The sequence below is a fragment of the Diadema antillarum genome, unplaced genomic scaffold, assembly GCF_040938485.1.
Source record: "Diadema antillarum isolate AM-2024a unplaced genomic scaffold, OU_Dant_1.0 seq00001218_RagTag, whole genome shotgun sequence".
Classification (NCBI taxonomy): domain Eukaryota; kingdom Metazoa; phylum Echinodermata; class Echinoidea; order Diadematoida; family Diadematidae; genus Diadema; species Diadema antillarum.
In genome coordinates this window covers 389671-401772 of record NW_027272010.1, presented here as the reverse complement: position 1 = coordinate 401772, position 12102 = coordinate 389671, and the positions used below count along the sequence as shown (strand labels likewise).

At 38.5% G+C, this 12102-nt stretch overlaps 1 protein-coding gene across 2 annotated transcripts in view; it reads right to left on the bottom strand.

Annotated features, from left to right (window-relative positions):
- The window catches only part of LOC139744909 (arrestin domain-containing protein 3-like), a 160930-nt gene that overhangs the window by 16386 nt on the left and 132442 nt on the right, over window positions 1–12102 (bottom strand). For both annotated transcript variants that reach the window (XM_071655323.1, XM_071655322.1), the window contains exon 7: window positions 11710–11884. In XM_071655323.1, the coding sequence (XP_071511424.1) occupies window positions 11710–11884 (175 nt within the window). The remainder of the gene's footprint in view (window positions 1–11709; window positions 11885–12102) is intronic.

Below are 12102 nucleotides of genomic sequence, written 5' to 3'. Positions count from 1 at the left end.
TGACTGGAATGCCTCCACCATATCACATTATTCTACCAATAGGTCTGGAGTAAATCTTGACAGTGTGGAAAGAGAACAGTTACACATGACTGATAAAAAAAAAATATGACATGTTTAAAAATTTTTGGTCAAACCCCACCTGTATTGAGTGTTTATTCATGTACATAACTTAAACTAGATTTCATTGGGATGGCTAAATTGTCATTTGATGTTTAACCCTTGCCCTTTGACTCCATGGCCCACATCTTTCTTCAAATAATCACTTGATACTTCATACTTGATAAGTAATCCCTTAAGCAGCTCACACAGGATGCTATGCTGGGATGATAGTTGAAGTGAGCCATTTGAAAGAGTGTCACTATGTGCAGAAATGGTGGTGGGCAGACATTAACAATTAACTAACATAAAAAGTTAAAAAATTGCTACGTCACGTGCAATTAAAAACCAATCCAATGTATCTAAATCATATGGGCTGCATCACTCTGATGAAGGGGAGGGCAGCCTCCTTGAACCTGGACATTCCCTTGAATTGACAATTTAGCTAGCCAGTTTGTTCCAGATCCTTATTGTTCTTGGGCAAAAAGAGAACTTGAAGGTGTCAATGGTTGCTTCAGGTATAACATACTTCAAGTTGTGATCACGTCTTTTGAAGAATTTTGCTGGGATGTTATGGAAAAGGTAACATTAGGCAAGGATCCGGCATGTGTGAAGTGAGTCCCATTCCAGTGATGACACAAGAGCAGAAGGTGATGCAGAGTTCACGTAGTCAGAGTACACAAAGTGAGCCGCTGATCTCAGTACTTGCTCAGGCATGTTTTTTACCGTGACAGTGTGTGGGTTCCAAGCCTCACAGTCATACTCAAGTTGGAGTGCACCACAGCTGCGTAAGCCTTTGACTTCACATCTCTTGTACAAGAGGTAAGAGTCCTGCGAAGGAGACCAAGAGTATGACTGGCTTTCTGTTGGATGAGTTGGCAATGCTTGGTCCAACGCACATCAGAAGACTCCTAAGTACTAATCTGTAGTTGCCAACTCTGGGGATCAGTCCATATAACAGGGGATATTGTTGGATGATTGGAGTACGTTTGCACGTAATAGTAAGCTCTGAACACTTATTGATGTTAAAGTCCATCATCCATTCAGTAGACCAACTTGACAGCTGTTGGAGATCATTCTATAGGATTTGGTGGTCATCAGAATGCTGGATCCCACATTAGATAAATGTCATCTGCAAACAGATGCATTATTGACTGTACAATGTACAATATCTTGGATGTTGTTGATGTACAGTCAGAACAGGGTTGGCCCAATTACAGATCCCTGCAGCATGCCAGATGTTACATCCCTCCAAGTACACTTTGACCATCAACTACAACTACCTGTTTCTAATCACTAAGGAGCGTCATGATCCATTTGCAGAGAGTTACCTATAATTGTATAGAATTCAAGTTTAGTACACAGGAGATGGTTAGGATTCAGTCAAAAGCCTGCTTGAAGTTGAAGAAGATGATGTCTACCCGAGTTCAACATTGAAGAATAACAGAACAATATAATCATGTGTGGCTGATATTAAAGCCAAAACATAGTTCTGGTATACGCCTGCAAAAATTGTCAAATTTAGCTCCCAAATGTACACATATGCCTTAGAAATGTGTGGAATAATGCTGTAGTAACAACATATTTGTTAGGTAATAACAAAAATGTAAAATATTAATCAAAAAGGTTTGCTGGAGTTGCAATCTCTGAACTTACCCGATCGGGGTCAGGCTAACTCAGAATTGGGGACAACTTGGCCTTGCTTTGATGGCGGGGCCAAGTTGTCCCACTGGATTGTACAGTGTTGTACTATGGGGGCGCCTCACGTTCTGGCTGGTCGCAGTCATGGGCCAAGTTGATACAACAGTATGCACACGCATCAAAGAACCTTTTTGGCATGCATGCAAAATTAATGTGCACCTATCAAGTGCCTATGTATAGAATATGGTGATCACGAACTGTGTGTAAATTGTCTGATATAGGCCGAGTTTTCCCTGAGACTGAGTTAGTCTGGATCCTTCTGGAATAAAAGTCAGTATACCGACCACATTTTTGATCTCAAAATACTCCAAAACAACTCATCCCAGCAAATCGCGTCACCCAGGTAAGTTTCTTGGTAGACTCTTTCAATATATTCAGGGTTCATACACTTTCACATTTTCAAAATTCCCTGACTTTCCATGACTTTCCAGAGCAGAAAATGTAAATTTCCATGACCATTTTACACGATGTACACATCTTATTCTAAAGTGTGTAAAAATACATCATCATAATACTAGGAAGCAAAAACAAAACAAGTGTGTATACGCGGTTATACACACTTATGCTTTGTTCTGAAAGCAGCTCCTTAAAGGGGAATTTTCCCCAAACAACAATGTGGATTAGGTGAGTAGAAAACAATTTTAGAAACCCAACAGTAAAATGTTGAGCAAATTTTGATAACCTGTTAACAAGAATTATGCAAAATTGTGTATGTTGCCCTCTTTGGACAGAACTGTTTTCTTCCATGTTTTCTTCTAAACATGATAAAACACAGGGATGCCTTCCATTGTTCCTACTAAATTATTGAACATTTAACATTCTATTTTCTTTTTCGCGAGATACAATGTACACATGCGTGATATTAGGTCAGATCACAGCGCAACAAGAAAAAAAAAAGATAACGCATTCAAAAAATTTTCATGTAGCGACACTTGTGGCCAAAAATGGACAATTGGAATGCGTGTGCAACTCATCATTATATCCTTTTCATTTTTAGATCCGACTTCCAGTTCTTTTGCTGGTTAGCAAATATGAGTGTGGATGATTAAAGCCGAAATAATTTATGAAATCATTGCGATCTCGCCAGGTGACAGTAGCGTAAAAATAGTTGAATAGCACATGTTAACCTATTATACTTAATCGGTGTTCAGAAAAATAAACAAATGCATCTTACAGTTCAAGAACTGATGTACAAAACGCGAAGAGATTTTCGGAAGAAAATGAAGAACGCATTTTTAATCCCTTCGGGCGCAACGATGATACATTGTATAAAATTACAGCTGAAAGAATTCATGAAATCATTGAATTCCCGCTGGGCACAAAAAGCGTAAAATACCTCGCAAATTAACGGTAAACAATGCATGTATATTACTCTGAAATCATCGCGATCTCGCCAGCTGACATTAGCGTAAAAATAGTTGAATAACACATATTAACCTAAATCAGAAAAAGAAACAAACGCATTTGAATAGATCTGGATTTGTCCATTATCATTTAACAAATGATAATTTAAATATGAGTGTGTATGATTAAAGTCAAAATAATTCCTGAAATCATCGTGATCTCGCCGGGTGACAGTAGCATAAAAATAGTTGAATAACGCATGTTAACCTATCATACTTAATCGGTGTTCAGAAAAAGAAACAAATGCATCTAACAGTTCAAGAACGGATGTACAAAACGTGAAGAGATTTTCGGAAGAAAATAAAGAACGCATTTTTAATCCTCTCGGGCGCAACGATCATACATTGTATAAAATTACAGCCGAAATGATTCATGAAATCATTGAATTCCTGCTGGGCACCAACAGCGTAAAATACCTCGCAAGTTAACGGTAAATAACGCATGTATGTTACTCTGAAATCATCGCGATCTCGCCAGGTGACAGTAGCGTAAAAGTAGTTAAATAACACATGTTAACCTAAATCAGAAAAAGTAACAAACGCTTTTATTAGTTTGAATAGATCTGGGTTTGTTCATTATCACAATTTTAACAATGCATTTTACAATGAAGATTTTTCTTTCTTTCAGAATGGTCTACCAGGTAGATTTGCATAAAAATGATCTTAAACTTCCAAATTCAATCCTGTCGCATATTTTTCAAGAACGGGAGTACAAAACGCGAAGAGATTTTCGGAAGAAAATAAAGAACGCATTTTCAATCCCTTCAGACACAACGATCATACATTGTATAAGATTACAGCCGAAATGATTCATGAAATCATCGAATTCCTGCTGGGCACCAACAGTGTAAAATACCTCGCAAGTTAACAGTAAACAACACATGTATGTTACTCTGAAATCATCGCAATCTCGCCAGGTGACAGTAGCATAAAAATAGTTGAATAACACATATTAACCTAAATCAGAAAAAGAAACAAACACATTTATTAGTTTGAATAGATCTGGATTTGTCCATTATCATTTAACAAATGATAATTTAAATATGAGTGTGTATGATTAAAGCCAAAATAATTTATGAAATCATCGCGATCTCGCCGGGTGACAGTAGCGTAAAGATAGTTGAATAATGCATGTTAACCTATCATACTTACTCGGTGTTCAGAAAAAGAAACAAACGCATCTAACAGTTCAAGAACGGATGTACAAAACGCGAAGAGATTTTCGGAAGAAAATAAAGAAAACATTTTTAATCCTCTCGGGCGCAACGATCATACATTGTATAAAATTACAGCCGAAATGATTCATGAAATCATCGAATTCCTGCTGGGCACCAACAGCGTAAAATACCTCGCAAGTTAACCGTAAACAACGCATGTATGTTACTCTGAAATCATCGCGATCTCGTCAGGTGACAGTAGCATAAAAATAGTTGAACAACACATGTTAACCTAAATCAGTAAAAGAAACAAACGCATTTATCAGTTTGAATAGATCTGGTTTTGTCCATTATCATTTAACAAATGATGATTTCAATATGAGTGTGTATGATCAAAGCCGATATAATTTATGAAATCATCGCGATCTCGCCGGGTGACAGTAGCGTAAAAATAGTTGAATAACGCATGTTAACCTATTATACTTAATCGGTCTTCAGAAAAAGAAACAAACGCATCTAACAGTTCAAGAACGGATGTACAAAAGGCGAAGAGATTTTCGGAAGAAAATAAAGAACGCATTTTTAATCCCTTCGGGCGAAAAGATCATACATTGTATACAATTACAGCCGAAATGATTCATGAAATCATAGAATTCCCGCTGGGCACCAACAGCGTAATATACCTCGCAATTTAACGGTAAACAACGCATGTATGTTACTCTGAAATCATTGCGATCTCGCCAGGTGACAGTAGCGTAAAAATAGTTAAATAACACAAGTTAATCTAAATCGGAATAGTTTGAATAGATCTGGGTTTGTTCATTATCACAATTTTAACACTGCATTTCACAATGAAGATTTTTCTTTCTTTCAGAATGGTCTACCAGGTAGATTTGCGTAAAAAGGATCTTAACCTTCCAAATTCAATCCTGTCGCATATTTTTCAAGAACGGGAGTACAAAACGAGAAGAGATTTTCGGAAGAAAATAAAGAACGCATTTTCAATCCCTTCAGACACAACGATCATACATTGTATAAGATTACAGCCAAAATGATTCATGAAATCATCGAATTCCTGCTGGGCACCAACAGCGTAAAATACCTCGCAAGTTAACAGTAAACAACACATGTATGTTACTCTGAAATCATCGCAATCTGGCCAGGTGACAGTAGCATAAAAATAGTTGAATAACACATATTAACCTAAATCAGAAAAAGAAACAAACACATTTATTAGTTTGAATAGATCTGGATTTGTCCATTGTCATTTAACAAATGATAGTTTAAATATGAGTGTGTATGATTAAAGCCAAAATAATTTATGAAATCATCGCGATCTCGCTGGGTGACAGTAGCGTAAAAATAGTTGAATAACGCATGTTAACCTATCATACTTAATCGGTGTTCAGAAAAAGAAACAAATGCATCTAACAGTTCAAGAACGGATGTACAAAACGTGAAGAGATTTTCGGAAGAAAATAAAGAACGCATTTTCAATCTGTTCGGACGCAACGATCATACATTGTATAAGATTACAGCCGAAATGATTCATGAAATCATCGCATTCCCGCTGGGCACCAACAGCGTAAAAATACCTCGTAAGTTAACAGTAAAGAACGCATCGTCCATCGAGTAAGCTAAGCAGACACAATTTTTTGAAAGGTTCTTGAGAACACATGAGTGGCAATATGATGCAAAATTATTTACATTGAAATGATTGTGTTGTCAATATTCTGTAATAAAATGCTTTAATTCAAATTTTATATAAAAAATCAAAGCACTATCACGACTATCTCGATCCAAAAGTAATCATACATTCGTGTTATTAGATGACTGACGCTTCGATCATGCACGCAATTAATGCCAATCACATCACCAGTAGCGCTCATGTCACACGTGTACACAAAGGCACCACGGCACCTTACACCATTGCAAGTCGATAGTCATACACACAAGTACACGTGCACATGCACATGAAGGACGCAATAGACACAATATCTGCGTGGAGTCTATTACGAAAACGGTCTTAATATAAGAAACCATAAATTTGACAAACTATTTTTCCTTTGTTGACAAGAGAAATCAAATACCATTTTAACAAATATCTTGAAAAAATGATTTTCCCTGACTTTCCGGAAGAAAAAATTCCCTGACTTTCCCTGACTTTTTGCTTCTGGAAAAAGTATTTTTAAATTCCCTGACTTTCCAGAAATTCCCTGACACGTACGAGCCCTGTATATTGCAAGCAAATATGAAATGGTGCCAGACGGGTTCTCAAACCCTTACCAGAACTATGTTTACACTGTAATTGGGTCAATTTGAACAATTCCACTGTGAGGGAGCATCATATCTCAGTAATGGAATGGGTTCTGATTTCAAGATTTGGTCAAGAGTTAGATTATACTAAAATAAGCTGAAATATGTGACTAAGTCAATTTTCATGAATTTTCAACATACGTTGTTTTGCCATCTCAAGGCCGGACTGAGCTGGAACAATGCCACTGTTGTAGCTGGGAGGTGTTAGAAAAGGAGTTCAATCTGTGTCTAATTAATTTGTGCAAATTTATGCATTGGTTCTACAACATGACAATTGAAAGCTCAGCATTCCACTGGCTTTGATGTTCTATGCTCCAACTCACTCTTCTATAGAGTTTTGATCAGAATACTCAATAGTGAGTTTCTTATTTACTAGCGAAGCCATACTCACCCATCCTCATTTTAGCATTGCTATTTGTTACCCTCGATGCTAATAGCCACCGGTAAATATGATGTATTTCTCCTTTTAAGCCCCTATATTCCAAAATGGGTAACCCCGCCAGAAGCCTATACTGTGAAACGAGGAATGTTCGCATGCATTTTAATTTCGCGAATTTCGCGAGCGCCAAGATTTGCGAAATGAAAATGCACACGAAAGTTCTTGTCTACACTAAATGCATTGAATGCCAGTGGCAGTTCGCGAGAATTTCATGCCGCAAAAAAGGCCGTCTGCTCCAATTCTCGAAAAATTCATGCCGCGAATATATCATGTTTTACAGTATAAGTGGCCCTCCCACCGCCTCTTTCCTCTTTCGTACTTCTTATGAAAGTGGTGTGATTGCCACCGGGGAGGAGGGAGGGTTCATGGGTAAGTATGGCTTTGCTAGTAAATGAGATACTCACTATTGAGTATTCTGATTTATGGCAATTTGCCATACTTGCCCATCCTTGTTTAACCCTAACTGCACGAGGGGGGGGGGGGGGGGGGGGCCTGGGAGGCCCCCCTCCATACTTTTGGCGATTGCATCGCGACCGCTGGGAATTTTGGATTCTCGCTTCATGACTTTTTCCCCTGAAGTCTTGCGCACATTTTGATACCACATTTGTCCATATCGGACCTACCTAGGGGGTGTTATGGGCCAATTAGTATGCGCATGTCATTAAAACGGCTAATCGCTGCATATATTTGGGTACAGTTACATACTGTCGATAGACCATGGCTTGCATTACTTTATAAATTTTGCTCAGGAATTGGTTTTCCACTTGGTTCATGCTTCTATATTGTTCTGAAATAAATTGGGCAAAGTTTAGAAACAATGATATACATAAGGAATATAAAACAATAGAAAACATAAGAAATAAAAACAATACAAAACATAACAAAAAAGTTATTTTTTCTCGGTTTTTTTCCTCTCTCTGAGGGGGAAATTGAGTTTTTATCCACAAAGATGATTCAAATAACTCTTATCCTTCCACATGATCTACTGGGCACTCTTAGAAAACAATAAAATACATAACAAATTTAAACACTAAAAACAAAAGAAATAAAAACATTGGAAAAACAAAAGAATAACAGTGATATTTTCACTTTTTGAGACAAAAAACATGATTCTGTAAAGTTAATTTCAAAAATGTTTTATGAGTATGGCAAATAACTTGTTTGATTTTTCTCACATTTCTATACTTTTTTGTGTATTCATTGATATTTCTTATATTTTGCACGCAAAATAACATATAAGCTAATTCTTATTTAAAAAATCATAAATTTACATAAATTTGCATAAATTATACTGCAAGTTTACAATATCAGGGACATCAGAATACAGTTGAAAAGTATGGTAGTGCCCATGGGTCCTGTAAAAGGATAATTTTACTTCCAGTTTCATTTTAATACGTCATACATTTCAAAAGTATGCAAACATTCATAAGGAGTAAATTTGCATATTAATAGTTTATGCAAATCTGCTGTACTCATAAAAATAGATAAGAATTGATTTATTTCACGTTTGGGAAACATTATTCTTCATTATTACACAGTTTTCATGTTATTTTGTACTTGCTTAGGCTGAAATTATGAAAATATCCCCCAAATGAATAAAATACACATTATGAATAATTAATTAGGTAATTATGCATAAAAAATTGCATAATTGATTGAAATAAATTACACCATCAGATTCAGCACACGAAGATCTATCAGCATGCAAATTTTCAAGTTCATCGGATATTGCGTTTCCGAGATCAGCTTTCATGGCTGGAAGGACCACCTCACATGGTTTTCAAGATTCTCTGATTTTTGGCTACTAAACCCGATTTTGGAATCACATGAACTCTGTTCTTTTCCTAGCAAATGTGACCTGATTCTAGCGAGAGTGCATGGATCAGACTACGTCTTTCATTTGTGGCTATAGCTAAGATAAATACAGTCTTCACTGACAAATCAAGCAAGGAAGCCTTATGCATTGGTTCACAGGGAGCTTTAGTAAGTCTCCGTAGGACATTGGGCAGGTTCCATCTTGGACACAGAACTCGCCGAGGGGGATTCTGTAGGAAGAAAGCTCTGGTTAGTCTACACAGAAATTTCCACTTAGATACTGTTTCTCCATTACTAAAAACCTTTATGGATTGCTCAAACAGCTGATCTATATCCTCTAATGGAAGAAATGCCAAGTCCCTCATCAAATGGTAAGAGTAAGAAGTCCGCTATCTTACCTAGAGGGGCTGAGGTTGGATCAATCTTTATGCTGTCACATCATGTGTAGAATCGTTGCAGTCTTGAATCGTAAGTGTTCCTTGTGGAGGGTCTGAGAAATCTAGCAGCCATATTGGCAGCCCTCTCTGATAGGCCTGCATCTTTTGCACTTCTCCTGAAATGGGCCAGAGTGTCAGGCTTAGCTTCCCAGGATTTGGGTAATACGTCTGTGTCCCTGGTTGTTCCAGAAAGTCTTTCTTCACTGGGAGTGTTCTGGGAACGTCCACGTCCAGTTTCATCAGACGTGGTAACCATGGTCTCCGTGGCCACCACGGAGCGACAAGAAAGATTGTTGCATTGTCCACTATCACCTTCTCGAGCACTTTTGGGATCATTGAGAATAGTGGGAAGGCATAGTCCAGTATCCCTTTCCATGACATTGAGAGTGAGTCTACTGCACAGGCTTGTGGGTCGTGATGTTTTGTGCAGTATGTGGGAAGTTGTTTGTTTAAAGCAGATGCAAACAGGTTGATTTGAGACTGCATATTGATTATCTGTTTCCCGGTTTTTCCCGTTTGAGTTGCCACTAAGTGGGGAGAAACTTCAAGCGGGACAGAAAGTCTACTATGTAGTTCTTTCCCTGGTATGTGGCATGCTTTCAGAGAAATGTTGTGTTTCAGACACCACTCTAGAATCTGCACTGTCAGACGGCAAAGGGTTGGAGATCTTGTGCCCCCTAGTCTGTATATGTAGGACACTACCGTCTTGTTGTGCGACTTGGTATGCACCTGTTCATTATTTGTGTTTGAAATTCCTTCAACGCCAACTGGACTGCTTTCATTTCCAGCATGTTTATGTGCAATTTTGTATCTTCTTTTCCCCAACATCCCAAACTTTTTCTGTCTGTGATGTGAGCTCCCAAACCATGTAGGGATGCATCTGTCGTTATGGTCAAAGAGGGAGAGGGGTTCCTTGCTGCTTTCCCTTTGCATAATATGTGAGGATTGATCCACTTCTTGATCACAGTCGTAATCTCTGATGACAGTACATGAATGTGCTAAGTTTCACTTGGATACCTCCAACAGTTCTTAAAGCCTCTCTTACATCCCGTCGTGCGTGTTTAGAGATCGTGCGGACTCAGAGTTCCTGTCAGGCGTGGAGTTGTCGCAGGGTGAAAATTAAATCGGAGCGGAAGTATGTAGTAAGTACTTAATGAGTGGGTGTGTCTTGCTCAAAAAGTGAGGCCCGCAAGTGGTCTGTACGCCTTTATTGGAAGTAGGAAGAAGTAAGGAGCACGTAAGATCTCTACTTCTGTCGCACACAATGAGTGTGATAATTGTACGTGAATTGCAAGTGAAGCGTACGTTTTCAGAAATCGTACTTATGAAGTAAGAGAAACGTAAGGAGCACGGAAGTGTTAAGCACGACAATCGTGCGTCAAATTGGAAGAACGCATAGATAATCCTGCTACCTGATTTTCCCTTGGGAGCCATTGTGCACAAAATGTGAACTCACTGCAGAAAATGTCGACGCAGAACTGAAAGCATGCTGTCCGTATCAGCTTTTATATAGGAGCACGATGTACCTGAGCATGTCTCAACATGTACTTCTGACGCACTTTTTATCGTGCTGATCACGTTCGTCGTCTGAGCGTGACGTACTTGACAAGTAAGGTGGTAGTACTCACCATGCATTTTGGAAGTAGGTAATACGCACGGAGGAAGTGCGCTCACCCCCCCCCCCTTTTGTTAACACATACATTGAAAGCAAGTGGAGAGTAAGCGCCTCTTGCGTGCTAAGTACGCCTTCATGGGAAAATACCCGGAATTGTTGCATGTTTTGCCTGCGTTACACGCACGCCTATCAAACTTACTCGGTACTTTTGTCTTGCGTACTCCGAGCGTGCCCCACGCGCGCTAATTGTCGCAGCCAGATCGTAACGAAAAACTGGCCGGCCAGTTTTCAGGCTGCGTGCTTTGCGTCGTGTTTGCGACCACCAAAAAAAGTACTTTCCACTTAAGTGCATCTCACTACTTGGCCCATTTTTGGCACACAAACCACTTGTAGTACCACGCACAACCAGATGTAAGAGAGTCTTAAGTTACACTGTCTACAAAATCAATATCAGACAGAAGAACGAATGGACAACCTGAAAACGTAATGCCTCTGGCGACACTTCGTGGCTGAAGCATAAAAACTGAATTGATCAAACATCAGTAAGCATATATCTGCTATGGGTATTTTGTTCTTCTTTACTATTCAATTCACAAAATGATTTTGCAGGTGATGGCATTGTGCAATAATATCAATTTGTCTTTACTTTTTACTACCATCCTACAGTATACATGTATAGCTTGCTATCAATGAAGTTGAAACTTCTCTCTTGTTTTTACAAATATCTTACCCTCTTCTGGTGACAGTGGCGGGGTGTACATTCCCGGAAAGCTCATATCTATCCCTCCAGAGCTCACGGCTAGCATGTCAAAAGGGGTGTAAGGTGGTGCTCTGAGGGGGACGGTGCCAATAACGATGGATAGATGCAAGTAAAGATTCATTGCGCCAGTAATGTCCAGACAAACCTGAAATGCGAAATGGAACTGACATGACTTGAAAGAAAATAAGCTTGGGTAATTTCCCAAGTTCTTTTGATGACAAATTTCACGTTTAGCTTCCAACATTACAGAATTCCAAGAATCTTTCTTGAATGTATTGCATTCTTTAAAATTGGATAGACATAATTGTTTGATTATGGGTGATTTTAACATCGATCTTATTGATATTGGAAAAGATTCAGAAA